This window comes from Hermetia illucens, chromosome 1 (genome assembly GCF_905115235.1).
Source record: "Hermetia illucens chromosome 1, iHerIll2.2.curated.20191125, whole genome shotgun sequence".
Classification (NCBI taxonomy): domain Eukaryota; kingdom Metazoa; phylum Arthropoda; class Insecta; order Diptera; family Stratiomyidae; genus Hermetia; species Hermetia illucens.
Genome location: NC_051849.1, coordinates 1,570,983 through 1,593,834, shown reverse-complemented (window position 1 = coordinate 1,593,834; position 22,852 = coordinate 1,570,983). Strand labels below are relative to the sequence as shown.

General features: G+C 43.0%; 3 protein-coding genes across 5 annotated transcripts in view; 2 read left to right on the top strand and 1 right to left on the bottom strand.

The window, feature by feature from the left end:
• LOC119653175 (putative inorganic phosphate cotransporter) overlaps positions 1-1,015 on the top strand; it is a 40,530-nt gene extending 39,515 nt beyond the window's left edge. For both annotated transcript variants that reach the window (XM_038057726.1, XM_038057733.1), the window contains one exon: positions 721-1,015. In XM_038057726.1, coding sequence (XP_037913654.1) covers positions 721-897 — 177 coding nt within the window. In that variant the 3' untranslated portion in view covers positions 898-1,015. The remainder of the gene's footprint in view (positions 1-720) is intronic.
• Positions 683-5,183, bottom strand: LOC119653186. Of its 2 annotated transcripts, XM_038057743.1 has the most exons (4): positions 4,978-5,129; positions 4,771-4,923; positions 4,449-4,660; positions 683-880 (listed from the first exon to the last, which is right to left on the bottom strand). In XM_038057743.1, the coding sequence occupies exons 2-4, from the start codon at positions 4,889-4,891 to the stop codon at positions 842-844; spliced, it is 372 nt and encodes a 123-aa protein (XP_037913671.1). In that variant the 5' UTR covers positions 4,892-4,923; positions 4,978-5,129; the 3' UTR covers positions 683-841. The 2 variants fall into 2 exon arrangements, 1 of the variants encoding a protein (XP_037913671.1); XR_005249646.1 differs by lacking the exon at positions 4,771-4,923 and having other exon boundaries at positions 5,042-5,183.
• Positions 4,841-21,719, top strand: LOC119653168 (putative inorganic phosphate cotransporter). Its single transcript, XM_038057714.1, has 4 exons — positions 4,841-5,227; positions 20,006-20,142; positions 20,210-21,280; positions 21,368-21,719. Exons 1-4 carry the CDS (start codon positions 5,191-5,193, stop codon positions 21,548-21,550), a joined length of 1,428 nt encoding a protein of 475 aa, XP_037913642.1. The 5' UTR covers positions 4,841-5,190; the 3' UTR covers positions 21,551-21,719.
• Positions 21,720-22,852: the final 1,133 nt, after the last annotated feature.

Below are 22,852 nucleotides of genomic sequence, written 5' to 3'. Positions count from 1 at the left end.
GAAGTACTGGTAGGACAGGAATTTCTCAGCGATAAGGATGGATGTACCATCGCCGATGGAGCGGGGATTGGATTGTGGTTGAGTTTGGAAAAATTAGGTTTGTACTTATCGTGCAACCTGGTTTCGCATAGGAACACATCATGGAATACCCCGAACTCGTGTCTGTGGACGATGATGGAGTTGATGTTCAACTCGATGATCCTAACTTCCATTGATGGAAATACTAACCATCGCGTTGAACATATGCAAGAATCCGGATTGGATACATTAATGACGCCTATTGAGTTGGTGGAGTGGTACCACTTCGTACGAAGTCTGCGAAGGACACGGACGGACGGTTAGTAATCGGATGGCTCGATGCTGGTGTGCTTTAAGTGGATGGGAGACGCGAAGGTGTTGCCACTTGGGCATTGTTGCTATAGGTAACGCGGTAACGACATTTTTGTATGTACCGATACGAATTTCATTTCATTTCTAACTAGATTTTCTTTAAATTAAAAAGGTTTATCACCCGTTCCCCACTTGCTCTTTGGAAATATAAAAACTATAGCTTCGAAAATATATATTCTTTTCTTCGTTATCCAATTATGCATGGAATCAAATCAAAAACCTACCTTAATTCATTTTGGGAACCAACAAATTTAAATATACTTTAACCACTTTTTATTCCTTTATTTTAATCCTACTTTATTTTAATTCAAATTTTCCGATCCTTCACAGCGAGATCCCGCACAATGGAGGATTGTGTTCTTCATATCGGCTGGAGCTTATTTTGCAGGCAATCTTCTGTGGTGCATTTTCGGGAAAACAAAAGTACAGCCTTGGAATACACCGCAAAGCACTAACAGGAGAGAAGAAAATGGCTACACAATGGTGGATCCTGAAAAGCCAGTGTAGTGAACATAAAATAAAACTTTAGCAATTGTACCTGTTGCATTATAGTAACGGGTGTGATGTATAATTTATTCAGTATATGCGTATATAGTCATATAAATATAAAATTTAAGACTCAATATGAAAAGGTTTTTTCTTATAGTTAGAAAGAAAGGGGTGGGCGGGTGATGTATCACAGACGTGATATCACATTAAAGTGTAATATCACATCACCATCATCGAGCGCGTTCCAATAATTACCAAACATGACAACATCACCTAATGTCACCGTATTACGTATTAGTGGAATACAAGTGGCGGTAGCAGTTATCGAATGTCGAGCCGATCCCGTCGCCGACGAGCATCACGTTCCGCTTGAGGTCATCGCGGAAACTGGTAACCAAGGGTCGATGGGAGGAGAAACGGCAACACCACGCCGCACTGCTGGCAACAGTTTCAGTACTTGCCGAAACTCTCTCCTCCACCGTCCAGCTGAGGTTTCGGCCGGGGTTCGGGACGAATTCCAAAGACCGTGTATAGAATTCTCGGAAGTGGATCCTTTGCATAGACCAGGTATTGCCAGGCTCTATGCATCTCCAGCAACTCCGAGAATTTTATCTCAAATCAATGATGAGATTGTATCTCGGTTGTGTGCTGATATATCGTTGTTGCAACTACAATCACTTGCATATGGTGGCGCAGTTACCCCTGTGAGATTGCATGGCCTGAAGATTCGCTTTCGCGTTATTGGTTTGAGTGCTCGTAGAGATCCACCATGGAAAATTTGTCTGGAACGTGGGTGAGATTTACTAAAGCAGAACATTGCTAGACTGATTCAGATCAGCACCTCATTCTTCTTCTTTTCTTTTTCTTCAACCTTTGTCCAGTTCACAAGCGGGGTCGGCTCGTTGTGTTCGGTTTCGCCATTTGGCTCTATCGAAAGCCTGATCTGGGTACAATCTCGAGGCTTTCAAAACCCCATCTAGCGTATCAAGCCACGCTTCACACTATGAGTTCAATAATATTAACAAATGTGAAGAAGACAACATACAACAAATACAAACAAGTCGGGAAACCGGAAGCTGGACGCTTCAGCTACAAAAGGTTTTGTGTATTTCTTACTATGTAGCACGTAATAGGTCTGCCTTTTGGCCGCTTACCATCGACTTCGATGTTCAGACCAATCTTGGCAAGTGAATTCTTGTTCGCACGAATTGCGTGATCATACCGTTGAAGACGCCTCTCTGGCAACTTTTCCACGATCGGTACAACCCCATTGACTCGCTAGTTGTAGGAGAAGCAACTAGAGGCCAAAAAAACCTCTTTAGTTGCTATACCGACTATTCCAAGGCAAGGTCCTACATCTGTATTGCATTGATCCGAAACTAATAAAGTTTTTGGCGACAGTCATGGAAGGGTGTCATACCACTTTATCAGTGCCTTCATCTGAGGGAACGAATACCTCAGAGCCTACCCATATACGGAGGGACATCTTCCAGGAGGATTCTTTGAGTCCCTTTTGGCTTTGCATGGCACTGAACCCCCTTTCATGGCTATTGAATGATGCTAGAGGGTATGGTTTTGCAATAAAGTATGGCCTACGTGCTAAGTGCGAGCTGGCGCACTTGATATATTTAGATGACGTCAAGTTGTATGCTGGTACTGACCATCTTAGAAGTCTGTTACGAATAGTGGACATGTTCAGCCGTGATATTCGGAAGGACCTGGATTAGACAAGTGTTGAATCCAAGCCATTTGCGAAGTTCATCACGAGCCGCATGCCAGGAATAGCATTGGTGACCTCCATGTCTCTCAGCTGTGACCGAAACTGACTTCTACAAGCACCTGGGAAATCTGCAAGGAACCCATGCTCGAGTTATTTATTTAAAGGATGCTCTGCTGTTCGAATTCCTGCGACGTGTGAAGCTGGTGCTGAAATCGCATCTCTCGGGGAAAAATAACATAAGGGCGTTGAATGTATACAACGTGAACACGTTAATTGTTTTTGGCAGCCATTTGTCGATTTGCATTTGTCGAACGGGTGGTTGTGTGCTAGGGAGCTCTTTGCTTAGCGAATGCAGTCTCCATCTCCTTAATAGGTCTAAAAGGCATGGTTCTCAAGGGGCTACTAAATAAAATAAAATATAGGTCCTGTTCCACATTGATTTACTATTAAGAATTGATATATTGCAGCCTACATATCACTTTCTAGACGGATGTCTAATAATGGTTTCTCAGCGCACCATAAAAAATCCTATCCACCACACAGATCTTGAAAGCACTGGTCAGGATATTATTGATGATTCCTCTGGTTTGGATGAAGGTTTAAGCACTAATTGGTAGCCGACAGCAACTTGGTCCTCCAAAAAAGCTAACCCAGAAATCCCTTAGACTCTGCCTGCTTTCCATCTTCAAAAAAGGAAACTTTTAAGATCTTCTGACATCCAATTTCCTATCACCGAACAGAGAAAACTCATTTTAGATCTCACCCGCGATTCACTTTTAAGATCTTTTGACTTGGGAATAACTTTTTAGATATTCTAATTTCCAAACTCCTGACACCGAACAGAGAAAACTCACTTCTCAACGGACAAAAACCACCTCCTAACCTGCGTTCAGCTGATCAGTTGCCAACTCATCAGCCGGTCCCGATGCCGCTGATTCCCACTTTTCCTCACCACGACATTGAACTTCAAAATTCAAAGTCGGCGCAGCAAAAGCAAAAACTACAACAATTAGAATTGCATTACAATCAGTCTGCGTATTCGTCCCAACATATTCCAACCGCATTGACTGCATCCAATAATAGTTAATATGGGCAATCGGTAATATGAGCAAGTTCATGTGCGTCAACGAACGATTTGTTCGGTAAATTTTTGTTTCAACCATTGGAAAATGATTAATTAATAAAATTAGGAATTGTTCAAATAAACATGGATTTTAGGGTTTAGGGGAAAGTGACCAGTTGTTAGGTTTTTTTCTAAAGAAATAAAATCGATTATTTTAAATGTTAGATGTTGGATATAAATGTCGGGATGCGAATTATGAGATTGAGAGGGGTAATTGGGAAAGCTAAGGGGCATTAAAATGGAAAAATGAGGCAATATTATATATTATTGAATGCATTCTCTTGTCAAATTAATCTCGGAAAAGGCGAATGAAATACTGCCCATGTCGAATCCTTGTGATCTCTGCAATTTTACTCTTTGGTGAACAACCTGATGAGAAGATTGGTATGTAAATTTAACGATTTTTTTTGCAATTTTTAACAACTCTGTGTTTCCCACTTGGACTTTTGACATATATTTATTAATTGTTGTTTGATGTCTGTTTAAAAAAATCCAATCAGTTTTTCTTTGTCAAAATATTGACAGGGCGGCATTTGTCTTCCAGTAAACCTCCAAACTGTCTCTTTGTGTTCACCTCTCCGTCTATTAGGTTGGAGTGGCCCCGGATGATCAACCGTCGTCAAACAAGGTATAACTTTCCCGCATGGTTGACAGTAGTCAACTCAAGTATTCCCGGTCATTATTCTAAACAAAAGCTGCTAAATTAAATGTCATACAGCAATTCACCTGATTATCAGATACACGAGTATCATTTAAGCCCAGCCCACCAAAGCCGGAATTTGTCCTCTTGCATCCACCGAAAATAGCGAAAAACGTGAACAGCATTGCATAGATAAAGCAGTCAACAAATCTGAACGGACTATATTTCATCATGACCAGCTTTTGTTTGCCATCCACACAAAGTCTTTGAAACAGTTGCACACTCGACCAACAATTATCTGTAAAATTAAATCTTAAGATAAAGTAGTGGAATCAGTAATTCTGTCCGTAAATTGTTTTCTTTTCCACGCCATGATTTGAACTCGGTTTATCCGCGTTATCGACTTACAGGCGGTAACGGAAAACTTGAGCATACGCAAATTATTATCATAAATCTGTTCGCGCAAGATAACCCTAGTATGTCGCCTCGCATCTTTATAGCTTAGTAAACAGCTCCCGGAGACATTCATCACTCACAGGACGACGTTCCTCACTCAATTTTCTATATTTGATCAGTGATGAGTGGAAAAATTGATACGTGATATGAAGAAATTACTTGCAATCTCGTCTAGGCTGTACTATCATAATGTTGATGAATTCAGTACGTTTTAGAGACTCACCCCAGTTATATCTATAATTTCTGTCCGCAATCTGTAACGGTTTAGTAAAATCCACGAGTGTAAATTGTAAATGTTCCAGCTTGGAAGGAGATTTTCAGGCGTGATTAGAACAAAACGTTGAACTACTAAGGAAAAAACATTGTGTAAAAATGGTGAAAAATAGACGATTCGAAGATGTCGAAAAAGGTATCTTGACAATTAGTTCGATGCTAGTGCGAAAAAGTTGATTAGACCGACGAAAATTGTTTGAAAGATTTGTTGTCAATACCCTTGTAAAAAAGTATCTGGAAGTGTCATATGGTTTTCAGCCTAAAATATCGCGACCTAATATTTGAAATTAAATGAGAAAGTCTGAGCTCCCGGTGACACCCCACGCAAACTGAACTACAGTTTCTGAATTACATAGATAGTTCAGTATCTTTAACATGAACAACTTCTTCAGGAAGAAGACAAATTCAAGTATCCTTGGCAGAACTTCATCTTCAGTAGACGATTTGTGCAAGCAGATTTCAATTCAGGCGCTAGAAAAGCGATGTCCTGACAACTACTTTCGACAGATAAGACCCTTAATAGTTCTAGATAATCTAACGACAGCAATTTGTGTGTTAATCTAGGATCTTGGACAGTACCAGCGAGTCCTTTTGCTATCATTGTGAGACATGATAGAATATTTTGTATTTTGAATGAGTTCTCATCGACATACTCGTATTTGAAAAAAAAGGTATTGACAGTTTTCAAATATAGTTTTTCAATGTGCTTGTAAGGACGAAAGACAGTTGGGCCTCGACAATTCGCAATTTGGCATTTTAACTTCTTATTACAATCATCATCATCAACGGCGCAACAACCGGTATCCGGTCTAGGCCTGCCTTAATAAGGAACTCCAGATATCCCGGTTTTGCGCCGAGGTCCACCAATTCGATATCCCTAAAAGCTGTCTGGCGTCCTGGCCTACGCCATCGCTCCATCTTAGGCAGGGTCTGCCTCGTCTTCTTTTTCTACCATAGATATTGCCCTTATAGACTTTCCGGGTGGGATCATCTTCATCCATACGGATTAAGTGACCCGCCCACCGTAGCCTATTCAGCCGGATTTTATCCACAACCGGACGGTCATGGTATCGCTCATAGATTTCGTCATTGTGTTGCCTACGGAATCGTCCACCCTCATATAGGGGCCCAAAAATTCCTCGGAGCATTCTTCTCTCGAACCCACGTTTCCGAGGAACACAGGAGGACTGGCAAGATCATAGTCTTGTACAGTAAGAGCTTTGACCCTATGGTGAGACGTTTCAAGCGGAACAGTTTTTGTAAGTTGAAATAGGCTCTGTTGCCTGACAACAACCGTGCGCGGATTTCATCTTCGTAGCTGTTATCGGTTGTGACTTTCGACCCTAGATAGGAGAAATTGTCAACGGTCTCAAAGTTGTATTCTCCTATCCTGATTCTTCTTCGTGTTTGACCAGTGCGGTTTGACGTTGTTGGTTGATCCGCCTTCTCGGGTGGTTCTTCCCATGATGTCGATATCGTCAGCATAGGCCAGTAGTTGGGTGGACTTGAAGAGGATCGTACCTCTTGCATTTACATCAGCATCACGGATCATTTTCTCGAGGGCCCAGGTTAAAGAGGACGCATGATAGGGCATCCCCTTGTCGTAGACCGTTGTTGATGTCGAATGGTCTTGAGAGTGATCCTGCTGCTTTTATCTGGCCTCGCACATTGCTCAGGGTCAGCCTAGTCAGTCTTATTAATTTCGTCGGGATACCGTTCTCTCATGGCCGTGTACAGTTTTACCCTGGCTATGCTATCATAGGCGGCTTTAAAGTCGATGAACAGATGGTATAACTGTTGCCCATATTCCAACATCGCTTGCCGCAGAGGGAAAATCTGATCTGTTGCTGATTTGCCTGGAGTGAAGCCTCTTTGGTATGGGCCAATGACGTTCTGGGCGTATGGGGCTATCCGGCCTAGCAAGATAGTGGAGAATATCTTATAGATGGTACTCAGCAACGTGATACCTCTATAATTGCTGCACTGTGTGATATCTCCCTTTTTATGTATGAGACAGATAATGCCTCGTTGCCAATCGTCAAGCATTGATTCGCTGTTGATGAACCACTTGGTGTAACTGGTCGCCTCCATATTTAACCAATTCGGCTGTAATTCCATCGGCTCCTGGAGACTTATGATTTTTTAGCCGATGAATTGCACGGATTGTTTCTCCTATACTTGGGGGTGGCAGTATTTGTCCGTCGTCTTCAGTTGGCGGGACCTCCAACTCGCCGATATTCTGGTTATTCAGTAGCTCATCAAAGTACTCAACCCATCGCTCTAATATGCCCATTCTGTCGGAAATCAGATTTCCCTCTTTGTCTCGGCAGGATGAGCATCGAGATGTATAAGGCTTCATCCTGCTGACTTGTTGGTAAAACTTCCGCACCTGGTGCGGTTGCTCCCTGTACTTTTCCAGTTCACAGGCTCGTTGGTTCTCCCAGGCTTCCTTTTTCCGTCTGTGAAGTCCATTCTCCGCTCGCCGGAGTTGGTGATAAGTCTCTGCGCGTGTCCGTGTTCTTTGAGAATGCAACATTACTCGGTATGCGGCATTCTTCCGTTCCGTTGCTAACTTACATTCACCGTCAAACCAGCCATTCCGACTTCTTTTGCGGCTAGGGCCAAGTATACTTGTGGCCGCATCCATGATAACGTTCTTCAGGTGATTGTGAAGATCATTTGTTGATGCTTCATCTCCAGGTCCTTTGTTGACTGCGGTTATTGCGACATCCATTTCTCTCTTATACGTGTCGCGGGGGGTTGTGTTGTGGATGGCTTCATTGTTCACTCTCACCTGATTGTCAGAGGGGATTCTGGGTGGTATTTTTATTCGAGCTCGGAGCACCATGCCAACGAGATAGTGATCCGAGTCTATATTGGCCCCCCTATATGTTCTGACATTGATCAAGGCTGAGAGGTGGCGGCGTTCGATCAACACGTGGTCAATTTGGTTGAAAGTGGTCCCGTCTGGAGAGGCCCATGTATGTTTGTGGACCGCTTTCCGCGCAAACCAGATACTTCCAATAACCATTTCGTGTGACCCTGCTAATTGAATAATCCACAGTCCGTTATCATTTGTTTTGTCGTGTAAGCTATGGGAGTCAACGTATCGCCTGAATACGGGCTCCTTCCCTACTTGGCTGTTAAAATCCCCAAGTATGATTTTGATATCATATCTGGGATAGGCTTCGAGGGTTCGTTCTACTGCCTTGTAGAAGGTATCCCTCTCCGACTCTGCAGTCTCCTCTGTAGGGATGTGATCGTTAATGAGGCTTATATTTCTAAACTTGCCTCGCAAGCGCAGAGTGCATAGCCGTTCGTTTATGTTTTCAAAGTCGATAACAGCAGGTTTCATTTTTTGGCTGACTAAGAAACCTACTCCGAGCACATGGTTTACTGGATGACCACTATAATATATGGTGTAGCGGCTCTTCTCCAGGAAACCGGTCCCTGTCCATCGCATCTCTTGCAACGCTGTTATATCAGCCCTATATTGGGACAGGGTATCGGCTAGCTGCTCATCAGCTTCATCTCTGTACAGGGAGCGCACGTTCCATGGGAAAATGCGCAAATAGTTGATCTGTTGTCATTGCCGGGTCCGTCGTTTTAAAGTCCGTCCTGTCCGAGGCTCCTGTTGTGGCTTCGTAACATCGGTTTTCCGTGTAGGGTTGTCAGCCCTACCCAACCCCCAACCTGGAGGACCAGTTGGTACAGTTTGTCCCGTTTTTAGGCGCGGGAGACTCGCCTTCATCCTTCTCCGTCTGCAGCTTTTCGTTATGAAAGAGCTCCCAGCGGTCACCACGTGGAGGTGGAGATAGGGTATAGTAGTAGAGCTGTTGGTATTGTTTGAGCAGGCATTTCCCAGGTTTTATGTTCCATCGTGGGTACCAATCCACGTTTCGCCCTGGGACCTATACTACCCTTTGACCACCATTATTACAATCGCATTTTCAAAGTCACCTAGATAGGAGGAAGGCATTTCAATTAGTTTGGACCGAGGCTCACCTTCTCAAACTGAACATTAGCTTTTTTTTTCTGTTTTCCTAATTCTAACTGATTTTCTTCGGATGTCTTCCATGTTAGCATGAGCGACTAACAGTTGGCTGATTAAATTACCAAGAAAACATGTAAGAGCTTGGATGACTTAGCCGCATCCCTTAATTAAAAACATCGCCTAGAATGTTGGCAAAAAATATATTGGTACCTTTGAGATGGTTATGCTCCTTAACGATGACCCTTTGTAATACCTTCCACCCGTAAACCATTTTTTTTAGAAACAGCTTTTCTGCTCCAAAATTACCTCTCAGAGGAGACGCTTTGATGCGGGATGGATGAGGGCTTCAAACAGAATATTACCACAATGGGGGTACCACAGGGCACGGTACTGGGTGCTCTGCTGTGGAACATCATGTATATTAGGATGCTTCCTCTTTCCGTCCTAGATGAAGCAACGATTGTTAGCTTTTCATATGATCTGGCTGCAGTTGTTTCAGCACAGCACCCAGGCGATGTGAAGGTCTACGCGAGGAAGACAGTGAGATCACCGGGCTGACCTTGACTTGACGGACGATAAAAGCGGTCTTAATAACGAACGTTTAAAAGTAGAACACGGTAAAAGTTATAATATACGCGGGCTGAAACGCTGTGAGTGGTGCGATCCATTCTGCTTACGCGTCACCTGTGTGGGCAAATGCGCTTGCAAATTCTCAGAGACAAAAGTAGGTGAAAATTTACTGGTTTGAGGGTATGCAGCGCTTTTAGAACACACCAGATGATGCAGTACTGGCAGCGACGAGCATGATCTTAGTCGCATACAAAACGTATGGAGGGATACCAGGAACCCAGATATGCGACATGGTCAGAGTCGAATGACCCCTGACAACACATATAGGACGAGTCTGCAAAAGTTTGGTGGACACACAGGCTCGTTCCCAAAGAGGAAACATGTCAAGACCAACTACCGCATTACCCAGTTCGTCACGAGGCGCCATGGTTTCTACAGGTAGTATCCGCACCTCTTTAGGTTACATGATCCAGTGAATTGTCCTAGATGCCGTGACAAAGGATCCAGACCATGTGATGTTTCACTGGAGAGGAGGAATCTGAACCAACCGTGGGCAGGAGCATGAGCCCAGTGAATATAGTTCCGAAGATGCTAAGATCGCAGGAGAACTGGCTTGGTTTTGGTTTTCTTGGCAATCGTAAAAATATAGCGGAAGTTGCTGAAGGAAGAAAGAAGAAGGAAAGCAAAAGGGAGCAGAAGCACATATGTCTAAAGACAAATTCAACCCACAAAGTAATGACTAAATGGTGGTCCTGGATGGCTGGGGTTGAAGAGACCGCAGGTGGTTTTTAGTGGGTACAAATTCTACACACACCAAGTTATGCATTTAAAATAACAATTCACTATTTAGCAAAAGTAATACGAATGAATATGACACCCTCTTTGCCTTATCGCCTATGTAAATTTCAGCCAAAGTGATGCGTTGAGGTGTTTTAGTTGCCGTAAAACAGCATGTTCCTGTTGTCCCTATCACCTTGTTAAGTACCTGCCCTATGAGGCAATCATTTGTATTTCATCTTTAAATATTTCCTGTGTTTATTTTCCATCCTCTTGTCCGATTTCTCTAATAGAAAAATGTTTTGATATGCTGCTGGATACCCTCTCTATGGGAACTTCGATTTCTCCTCAATTGAATGGACGATGTCTACTGGTTCACTGGTCTTCACCCAATGACGTTCATGAATTACTGCACTCCCTTACAATGTAACGTCCATGACAATCATAATATCCGCCTCCTCAGTCTAGTTTTTCCTAATATTCCTCACCTGCCTTTCTTCCCTGCTTCCATGCTTTGTTCCCATCTTCAGTCATAAGCTCCGTTGATACCCTGTTTGATTTATGCTTTACGACCGAAACATCGGTCTCGACTAAAATCTTGTCACACAGTGCAGTGCACAGTGCAATTGATCTTACCAATTTCAGCGTCCTACTTTCGTCCACAAAAAACTTGAAGGCCCTTTTGAGCGACTTGAATTTACAACCATCTGGTCTGGTGTCAGAACTTCCCGCTAGCCAACGTAGCCAACATAAAATCCGATAATTGTGTTTCAGTCTCCCCAATTCTTCATGTGAGCTTCTTCAAAATTACTCCTCACCAGTTTTGACAACCACCCCACCTTCATACCCTCTTCCGATAAATTTGATAGATTTTTACTCAATACCTCTTCTATTCCTTTTCTGTCTCTTTAGTATTTCCTTTTCGTTCTTTGGTGGAGTGTGGGACATCCACACATAGTCAGATTGTGCTTCAGTCTCACTATCATCACACTTAACACCGTGCAAGTGAGCACAGCAAACAACCATGACGAATAGATGCGAACCCAGAGCAGCGAGATTGGAAGGCCGACATTCTACCCCCTCAATCATCGCGCCGTCTCCTACCATTGTCGAATTTCTCATCGACAATCTTGATATTATTGGCGTTGCTGATCCTGGTGGTCTTCCTTTTCAAAGAAACGTAAACAGCATATTTTCCTTCCTGAAGGTGTTTTCCCACTTCACGCATTAACGCAACCTGGATGAAGTGGCGTTCCACAACTGGTGTCCTTTGTGATCGACGTATCAACGAACGTCTCAAATCTAAAATTTACAGCAATGTCGTTCGTCTAGTCGCTCTCTATGGTTCTGAGTGTTGACCGACCATAAAAGACAATGAACGGCGTCTTGCGGTAATGGAGACGAAGATGCTACGTTGGACTAGTGGCGTCACACGTTTAGATCACATCCGAAATGAGGATAACCGCGATCGTTATGGGGTTGCACCGATCGTGGAAAAGTTGCGAGAGAGGCGTCTTCGATGGTATGGTCACGCAATTCGTGCAAACGAGAATTCACTTGCCAAGATTGGTCTGAACATCGAAGTCGATGGTAATCGACCAAAAGGCCGATCTAAGCAACGGTGGCTTGATACGCTGGATGGGGATTTGAAAGCCTCAAGATTGCACCCAGATCAGGCATTCGATAGAGCCAAATGGCGAAACCGATCACGACGAGCCAACCCCGCTTATGAACGGGACAAATGCTGAAGAAAAAGAAGAAGAAGAAGGTGTTTTCCCAGACAATTCGAAGGACCCACGTATCCTATGGCAGTAGCATAGGTTTCAAGGGGGGCGCTCGACAATAACTAGTTTCTTAAAGTCAGACTAAGATTTATACTTTTTCTCAAAACTTTTAACTCCGTTGATCATATCCTCAAGAAACTTAGTTTGTCGTCTATAGGTTTTTCAAGTCTGATTTAGAATTTTCCAAATCAAATTCCGAATTTTCCAAACAATTTCAGATTTTTCGAAACTGACTTCAGACTTTTACACAATTCAGAATTTTCCATTTCAGCAGTACGGGGGGAGATACTTAAACCCGAGTTCTGTCATTTTCTCCATAACTTGACAGCGCCGTTGGTGTTTTCCATTTTTTCTTGCAGTCCTGCCAAGATTTCTTTGAAGCGGACTGCATCACAATTTCCTTCCTCCTGTTGAGTCTTAGTCGGTGAAACATTCGTTCATTCTATCAACCTAGGCAGTCGCTTTTTTAAGGGTTATTCCCAATTTCCTTCGGCCATTCTGAACCGTCGATTTACTTAAATGTATATAATCCGATGAAATAGCTTTCTTCATTTGCAGCACTGTCCATCAGGATTCTCTTCATACACACTTTCAATGAAACCAAGAATCTCTGTGGTGAGCTTCTTCCAACGTAGACCGGCTCTTTTGCTCTTCTCCAGGACGTCATCAGCCTTTTCATACTTTTTAAATATGCAATGTGGGCTTTCCGTATTCAACTCTGAAATTACGGTTGGCTCCTTGAGCGTACTTCAACTTTAATTAAGTAATTAACTAACTTGCCTGCAGAACTTAACCACCCATAACCAAACCTCGATACTCTATCTCGTTGGTGTGCACAAAATAAGTTGGTTAGTAAATGTTTCACATTAATTTGAAGTCTCCCCGACAGGCTTTACAAAAGGGAGGGTGGAAGGGGGGAGGGGATTCTCCTCGGGCTCAAGATTAAAATTTTTTGGAATTTAATTTGTAATTCCCAATCAAATCTTCTCTTGGCTTCGTTATCTTATTGTGCATTTTCCGAGAGTTATATTCGACTATTTATAAATGTTACTTATTACTATCGTATTAACTATGTACTATCTGCGACTGCGAAGATTATCGAAAAAATGTGGAAGAGATAATGTTATGTATATTTTCGCTGATTATAAGTACTTCACTGTAGAATAACAACTACTTTCAATTGGCGGGGAACATACATAGTTACAAATACATTCATTGCCTTGTTTATCTTGAAATTGATTTAGACAACTTATAACTTGACATAGAAGAATGCCCTTCAATTTTTCGAAATCGGCTTTCTGTTTGGAAAAAGTTGACTGACGGCTTCGTCCAAGGCAGAGGCAACTCATCAGACGCTGCCTCACCTCTGCCTTGGGAGCAGCGTACCGAAAGTAATAACAGATGGTAATCGCTCCATTTATATATAATTGCAAATACGACATGAGTGCAAATTATATTGAAGTGAAATCCGTCGTAAGTTCAGACCTAAACCAGACCGAAGTGAATTTTTTGTTGAAGGTCCTGGGAGTCCTGAGCCGGCATCAACTTGATGACAGGCCGGACCACAAGTAACTTACTTCCTCTCTTGTGGTCCATAGATTCCTCTTTTTTGGGCTAAACACCCATTTTTTTTTTAAAAAAAAGTTGACTGACAGTTTCGTCCAAAGCAGAGGCAACTTATCAGACACTGCTCCACCTCTGTCTCTCCTCTCCCACAAGAGAGCAAGAAAGTTGCTCCCCAAGTTGTCCAGTCTGCCGTCAAGCCGATGCAGACTCAGGACTCCCAGCATCCTTAAGATAATGCAGTAACACTTCTCGCAAATGACGTTTTACAGCCAAAAAACTTTCAATACGGTACAAACACAACTGTTGACACGATAAAGTAATAAGATCAATTGCATTAGAAAGCTGACATATAGCCTTTCGGGTGAAATATTAGCACATGTAAGGTTCAAACCAAAGATATTGCCATCTACCGTCAATGCGAACAGTCATTTTCATACCGCAAAGTGGTAATATAAGGCCGAAACTATATATAATGCTGTAAAATACCGCTGCCTCATCATTCGCCTCTCGTTAGGCCTAGTTATACCAATAGCGCTGGAGGATTTTAAAAATGTGATTGGACGAGGAGAAGTTCGTCGAGGAAAAATTGGAAGGTTAAGCATCTATAAAACCATCAATAACAAGGGCCAGCGTATTATTGGTTTCACCAGCAACAAAGTTATGACAGTAAATGTTATCCGCCCCTATATCGTGACAACCACAAAAGGAGTTGGCTATCATCACCTGACCAAACAATCTCTTAAACTAACCATGTTGTAATCGAAAAAGGGGCTGGAATCACAACAATGGATTTAAGGCCACTCCATGGGGTGAACAGTGACTCTGATTATTTATTGTATTAATATGGATTAAGTTTCAATATCGAGTGACGAATACTTACTAAAAAAGGACTAAATTGTTCTTTAAATGTCAAACTAAAACTCACTGAGGAAGAGGACAATTGGTCCTCGAAATGCCGGTATACGGGTAATTTTTTATTCGGCATTTAAAGAACAATTTAGCTCTTTTTTAGTTCTTTTTTCTCACTATTCAGACATTCTCGGTTACGAATCGATTGGAAACTGTCTACCTTTATTTATTCGCGAAAATATACTCGAGTGTCCGTCGCTGCACAAGAAGCATCTACCAATGAGCCCGACTCAAACTCATAGTGAAAGCAATATCCACCAATATGCCAGCTTCAGAGACAACTAGATTCCCAGTTAAAATAATAAAAACTTGTTGTTTCTTTTTCGTTGGTGTGGATATTTATTCTTGCAAATACCGATATTTCGGGAACCACTTGTTCTCTTCATCCAACTTGTTAGCACTGATGAAGGGAACAAGTGGTTCCCGAAATATCGGTATTTGCAAGAATAAATATCCACACCAACGAAAAAGAAAGAACAAGTTTTTATTATTTTAATTAATTAATCGTTGGAAACACCTCTAATGATATGAGTGGACCTAGGTGATCAGGTCGATCATCCTGAGTCCACTCATATCATTACAATGGCGCCCAACGTGGGGCCCAACATCAGGCATAATTTATTATTTGCAGGTTTCCTGAATCAAGTGGAAGATAGCCTATTCCGGCTCACAACTTCGTTTGATGGTGTCGGATAGAGAATCAATAGATTCTCAATATTGTTCCCGGCTAGGCTCCACGTACACTTGCCTTCAGATTTCTAGTTTTAGGTTTCACGCCTTTTCCCCGGAAGCAAGTGTTCCTAAGCCTTAATTTCCTTTCCCACCTTGTAAGGTAGAGTTTTCTGCCCTATCCTTGGTAGAATACCATAAGAGCTAGTCGTTTGTTGTGTTTGTCTTGAGACTTAACGTCTCGTAGGTGATTGCCTTCCAGAAGCCTCTGGATCTACGGGCCTTTGCGGCTATAAGCTGAAAGGTATTGCCGTCCGAGCTTCTGAGGAGTGTCCTTCCCTACCTTTATGTGAAACGGCTATCTCTTCGTTTCAGATTTGAAGAAAATTAAATACTCTTTCTTCTTCGTAGGGATGAAGTGACGGGTGAGATGAATCCTTGATGGAATACGGAGTTAGTCGGCTATATGCTGTGCCGTTCCGTCCTCAATGATTCATCTTCACTTTGTTCTCTGACTCCAGACGAGGAAGATTGAATTCTCGCGATTCCTTTTTTCTGCTTGTTCTTTTTATCTAATATTCTGCGACGGGGAGCAGCTCGATCTTCTTGGAAAAACACTGTGTGTGGAAGTTTTCTGCACACAGATGAAAAAAATTATGAGGTTGGGATGGCTCTTTGGTCATCCATGAGTTCTGCGGGGGTTGAATATGGAGTGAAAATTTGGGGAGTCCTCAGAGTACATTTTTACTACATTTTTGGTTTTGTTTGGCTATTATTTTTTTGCTCTTGTTTTTCTTTTCGTAGTATTTTCCTTATTTTTGCTGGGATTTTTCGTGTTTTCTGACTGATAAATTTGTTTTTTTTTTTGTTTTGTCATTATTTATTTTTTCTTCTCATTCAAAATGTCCGAGAACGAAGGTGACCCAATGCCGAATGGAGATGAACGAGAAGCCGGGACCTGGGCGTCGACCCATAATCGAGGGGCACGAACAAAGCAGCGTTGGATTTCGGCAACCTGCGAAAACTCCGCTTATCCAGCGACAGACAACACCCAACAGGGAACTTCTAGCACGGCGACTCAAGTTAGAGGACCATATGATGTGACACCGGAATCGCCGTCGGTGTCATATCTAGAAGCTAGACTAATGTCGCGGTTAAGTATGTTTGTAAAGGAGGTGCTGGACGAGGAACAGCGTTCTTCCACGCTTAAAAATCCTCCGAGACTGGTTCGCCCCCCGGCGCCTGTTTCTCTTTCATCGCCATTACCCCCGTTAACTCTCCCATCCAATTCATCGGGACGGCTACGCAGCATGATGTCCCCGGACAAAATAACTCACATCGTGAACTCGTGGGGTTTAAAATATGACGGCTCTGAGCGATCGCTGCCAATAGAGAAGTTCCTTTTCAGAGTCGAATCTTTGACTCATTCGACTCTGCAGGGGAACTTTTCTATTCTCTTGGAGTTCGCCTACACTTTGTTCTCTGGAGAAGCGGCAGACTGGTATTGGGAGTATCGGCAAGGCAACCCTGACGCGCAATGGACGGATCTGCGGGACGCTCTCCGAGATCAATTCCGAGATCGTTTGCCGGACATTGATCTTTGGGAACGGATTCGGAGCCGGACTCAAAAGGATCGAGAACCCTTCAATGAGTTTTATAAGGACATCCGACGTTTGGTGTCCCGACTCCAGCAACCGCCTAAAGAGGCTGAATAGTGGAGACTCTACGGCGCAATCTCAGACCGGAAATCATGCGGGCTATTTTCCCCATTCACCTAGCTACAATTCGTGAATTGCGGGAATGGGTTGAAAAGTTTGAGAATCAACAAGACCGCTTGGCCGTACGCCAATTGGCTAAATTTTCGGGTCCGAAGCGACATTTGTCGGAAGTGGACGCTACCGAACCTTCTGGCGTACGCGGCAGCCCGAGTCGCCATGACATGCTCGAAGCAGAGGTCGAAGCGGTACAGCCCAGGGGTTGTTGGAACTGTGGGGATCTAGAACACCAATGGCAGGATTATATGGGGGAGTTGCGTCGATTTTGCTATGGTTGCGGAACTCCGAATATCATGAAGCCACAATGTCCTTGTTGCTCAGTGCAACATAAAAACTTGACAAATCGCTCCCTCGGGGAAGGGAGTCGCAAACCTCATATGCCACCACAACACTAATCCCCTCGTCTCTCGGTCCGCCTACCGTGTTGAAGTAGTCCGAATTGTGAAAAAAAAACAGATCTGAGGTAGAAGAGGCGATCATTGAGACCGTGAACCATCGCGGATCTTCCCCTCCTTGATCGCGGCACTCGGGTCCGGAGACTTACGGCTCCACGCGCGCGGTCGAGCCGTTTTTTTTCTTTTAATTTCCAACTTTAGTTCGCGTTCTGTTTGTCCTTCGATAGGCCGTCACGAAATCCGTACTAAGGTCGAGTTTAAAATCCGGTGCGGACCTACGCATCGGAAAAGGCACGTTGTTTTGAGTAATGAAGCGTGAGGGATCAAAGTGCTCAAAGGACCCCCCCTCCCCCCACATTCCCGAGCCTGGCTAGCACAGAGGCGTGCAAGAACGCGTCAACCGAGCACTTTGATGGAGCTTCAATCTTTGTGGGTGGACCTTCACGGTCAATTTAGCCAATTTGTTTAGATTTCTGGGATAGCTTTGCCCTCTAGGTCGTTATCGGCCACTCAGGATGATCGACCTGATCCCCTAGGTCCAGTCATATCATTACACACCGCATAATTTCACTCAGATAGATTCCCAGATTTACAAAAATCCAGGTTCCGTCACTGAGCGCGGTGGGAACCGAACGCAAAACAAATTATGTAATTAGCCGGCCTTGCCGACAATATCAAATGCAAATTCCTGGCAATCCGCGCGAAATCTCCATGGAACCGATTCACACTCCACACCTGGCACCTTAGCCGCAGATCCTTGTAGGAATTTCGAATCGGTTTTCCCCCAACATTCCTCTGCTTATATTCAAGGCGTTTTAATTACCCGGCAAGCAAGCACTCGATGCATCCACAATGACCCTTTTTTCCAGAAGACTGCTTAAATTCAATCGAGTAATCTCAATTTCGATTAAATAACTCTTTTCCAGTTTCCAATGAGTGCTATGCCAAAAGCAACCCCGAGTCCAGCTGTTCCGCGGTTTACTTTTCTCGGCCGGGTCAAGCCGCGCAAATTTTCCTTACGTTGACCTTGAACTGCCAATCTAGTAGATGGGTTCATAAGGAATACGTACATTTCTAAGTGGCTACTTCACTATAGGCAACACGCCTACTAGGAGGGCAAATCCACAGAGACAGCAGCCCATGAGCTCACGTCAAAAATTGAAAAGACAATGTCCGAAAAAGAGTATGCCTTAGGTTTATTTATGGACATCGAAGGTGCCTTCAATTATGCTTCATTCGCGACAATTTGTGACGCGGCAATACAGGCAGACATGAGATCGATTCGCCGTTAAAGAGTTGAATCCTTCACATGCTGGCTGATCGGCCAAAAGTTTTTCCTTCTCTGTAAAGGCCACTGGTAATAAAGATCCTGCCTTGGTTTCTAGAAGACCAAAAGATCCGCCATTAACTTGGAGTTGGAATGGAAAGCAGCCAACGATATCATTGGATCGTGGAAAGGCGGCCAATAATACGGTCATGGGTCAATCTGGAAATTCCTTGACGAACATTCGGCGATTCCCAGATTCGCCTTTGAATAGACATGCTCTGTCGTAATCACCAAAAAAGAAGAATGATCTATACAGACCTCATAATCTTTACCGACAGCCTTGGAAGATGGATCGTGCGCAGGGGTATCCTCGGGTAATCCGAATGTGGAACTGGCCCAACCACTCAAAAAAATGTGAAATTTGAAATCTTGTCGGTAGCCGAAAATCCTTGTGAAGAGGAGTGGGAAAACACATGAAGGCAATAGTAGGGTTTTTAACGGGACACTGCCCTTTGAACTTCCACATGGAAAAAATAAATGGTGGGGGCTATATGCAGCCAATGTAAGGAAGGCTACGAGACGACCCTACATTTCATATGCAGCTGCCCGGTCTCAGACGAAGACACCTCAGTAAGGTTTTCTTCAACTAAGAACCTACGCACTCTCGCCCTCTGGAGAATGTCCTCAGATTGGCAGAATTCTGAGAACGCCGTAGGCGAGAAGCCATGGAATAGGCGATAAAGACCTGAGTGCACGGAGCTGCGACTCCTCCCATTAAACTAAACTAACTAAATTAAAAATTTATTTGAGCAGACATCAGCATGGGCGTATCTTCAGGCATAAATATTATAAAGGAACACCATTGCGATTTTTCGAGACTTTTCGTTTGGGTAATTTTTGAGGATATGAGTGTACGCTTTTAGGGTTTCGTTATCCTCCCAATACAATCATCACCGAAACTTTGACTTCCCTTCAGAATCTCAATATTTCCAATAAATTTTGTATTAATAATTGTAGACTTTGTTGTATAGAGTGCTTGTGAATGACAGATAGACGGGCAGAGGCCCAAAACAGGCAAGCGGACAGCAAAGCGATTTGACAAGGTTGTGTTCTACATAAAACCCTAAAAAATTACTTGTCTGCGTTCAATAACCGTCTATTCATCTGTCATTAGGTATCTATCAATGACTTATTTCATCTTTTTTCAGGTCCCGGACTAGGAATCCGACATGTACAGATACTTATATTATTCTGTGGAATGACAGTAACGTATGCACTGAGGGTCAACTACTCTGTGGCTATTGTAGCCATGACGGATGAGAAAGAAGCAAGGGAAGGATTTGAAGTAAGGAATCAACTTGATACATAACATATAGGTAGTCACTTATCTTACATAATTATCAACATTTCAGAAATTCGATTGGAATGAGCAGACTAAATCACTCATCTTAAGTAGTTTCTTCTGGGGTTACATATTCACACAGTTGCCTGGCGGACATTTGGCTCAAAGACTTGGAGCTAAAATGTTTCTTTTCTTCGGAATTTTCATTTGCTCTCTACTCACAATCCTAACCCCATGGTGCGCATCGGTCGGGGGCTGGAAACTAATTTGTGGACTACGATTGATTCAGGGCCTCTGTCAAGGGGTGCTGTTCCCTTGTACACATGCTCTCCTCTCCAAATGGTCTCCTACTGAAGAACGAGGTGTACTAAATACATTGTGTTACTCTGGCTGCCAATTCGGAACTGTTGCAATGCTGGCGGTAAGCGGTATGATTGCTACATCCCCTTTGGGATGGCCAGGAATTTTCTACGTTTCTGGAGCAATTGGAATATTGTGGTCTATAGTGTGGTATATATTTGGAGCGAGTAACCCGGCTGAATGTAGACTTATATCACCAGAGGAGCGAAAGTTCATTGAAGACTCACTAGGACATTCAGATGATACTCCCAAGCATTATCCTGCTCCTTGGAAGAAGATTCTCTCTTCCCCGCCGTTCTATTCACTTCTCATTGTGCATTGTTGCCACATATGGGGATTCTGGACTCTTTTAACGGAAATTCCATCATATATGAATAAAATCCTCGGAATGAATATAAAGAGCAACGCGCTGTTATCTGCACTTCCATATGCTGTCATGTGGCTCCTGAGCTATGTATTTTGCTTTACTGCCGACGGTTTACTCAGAAAAAAGGTGTTAACATTGGCTGTGAGTAGAAGGATATTCAATACGATCGGCTTAGGCCTTCCTGCCCTTGCGTTGATTGGAATGGGTTATGTCACGAAGGAAACAACTTCGTTAGCCATAACATTGCTTGTTGTGGCTGTTGGACTGAATGGTGCAATCTATCTGGGCTACCAAGTTAATCACATAGATCTGGCACCTAATCATGCTGGAACGCTGATGGGCATGACCAACGGTCTCGCCAACATCATGGGTCTGATTGCCCCTTTGGCAGTTGGTTTTATTGTCACTGAAGAGGTAAGTAGGGAACATTTGACTCGTTGAATATCGTCCTAGCAAATTTATTGCATCGTCTCCTACTGAGTAAATTACTTTTCCTTTCAGAACAACCCCGATCAATGGCGCATTGTCTTCTTCATATCAGGCGGGGTATACCTTATTGGGAATTTCGTATGGTGCATTTTCGGGAGCACTCAAGTGCAACCTTGGAATGCACCGAAACATATTCCACACCAGAAAGTTCGAAGAGAGTCGGCTTTCATCGAAGCTATGGAAGCACATGGATAATGATAAAAATAAATAAATTTTATGCCTTATTTATTCGCTAGACTATCACTCATAAATGTAAGAATAAAATAGCACAAGGTATTATTGTAAATTATAGTTGAGAGGATGTAAGTTGCTACTTATGCATGTATCGAGAAAGATGCAATAAAATTTTCTTATCATCTTGAAATTCCCAGCTTTTATTTAGATAAGGATGGAGGCACGGGTGGAATTCTTATCGTAAGGCTAATGACGAGTGGCTTTATTTGCAGTGCCACCGATTGTGAGTGGAAAAATGTTTTATCCAATTTAACTCAACTTATGGGATCAGCGGCCTCGTCGCATTCCAATTTTTCCTTCATAAGCAGCTTCTCCGTTTTAAGGGCAGCAAATAAGTACGTTGATGACTGCACTTTTTTGGTAACCTAGGCCAACGAAGAGTACACAAGATTGCTAAAACAAATAATTTTCAACGACACATTTCACCCCAAATGTACTACAATGCAAGGTTGCGTAAGCTGCATGCACACCCCCATAAATCGCTTTTGTGCAGTTTCGGCGACATGAAGGCGTTTTAATCATGATCTCGTCGCGATAAAAATGTACACCTTTCAAAACACTTCAACGCCTAGAAGATGACTTTCTTAAAATAGCATCTGGAATTTGATAAATCATTTAGATAACACCAAATTCGCTTAGTCGTGCTTGTTAGTGCCACGCGTGATTTATATGACTGGGCAGATTACCTGAATTTCAAGTGAACTTCTGTGCAATGGGTTCAGGAGGATCCGGGTATTAAGGCTTACAGGCAAGGAAAATATAATGAAAGTTGTGTTTGCTCCTCTCGTCAATCGTCATTGCATTCCTAGCAAGGCCAAATAACAAGAATCCAAAGTGAGTTCATGGAATCAAGTGCGTAAATTAGATACAATTCAAACAATAACTGCCACTTTCAGGCGGGTTGCTATCGTCATCTGCTTCTTATCTCTAAATGTGTGCATAACGAATTAATGGGAACCAAATAGTAGTATAACGAAAAACGCAAAGCATATTATTATTACTGAACTTCCTGCTCCTTTATCTCGAGAAAATTTCCACTGGTTTTTCTTGGGGGGCGAGTGTATATCGTATATCGAATAGTAAAGATCCCCATTCTGATAAACTTTCTGATGGTTGGTGCTAAATTTTCGCAACAGTTATCACAATCTCGGCAGATGCCGGATTTTACCTAATACTAGCACTAAGTGCTAAGCATTTAGGCTCGGACGATCCTACCTACTTAAAAACTAAAGGGGCACTGGTGGTGGTGGCCGGTGGTAGGTC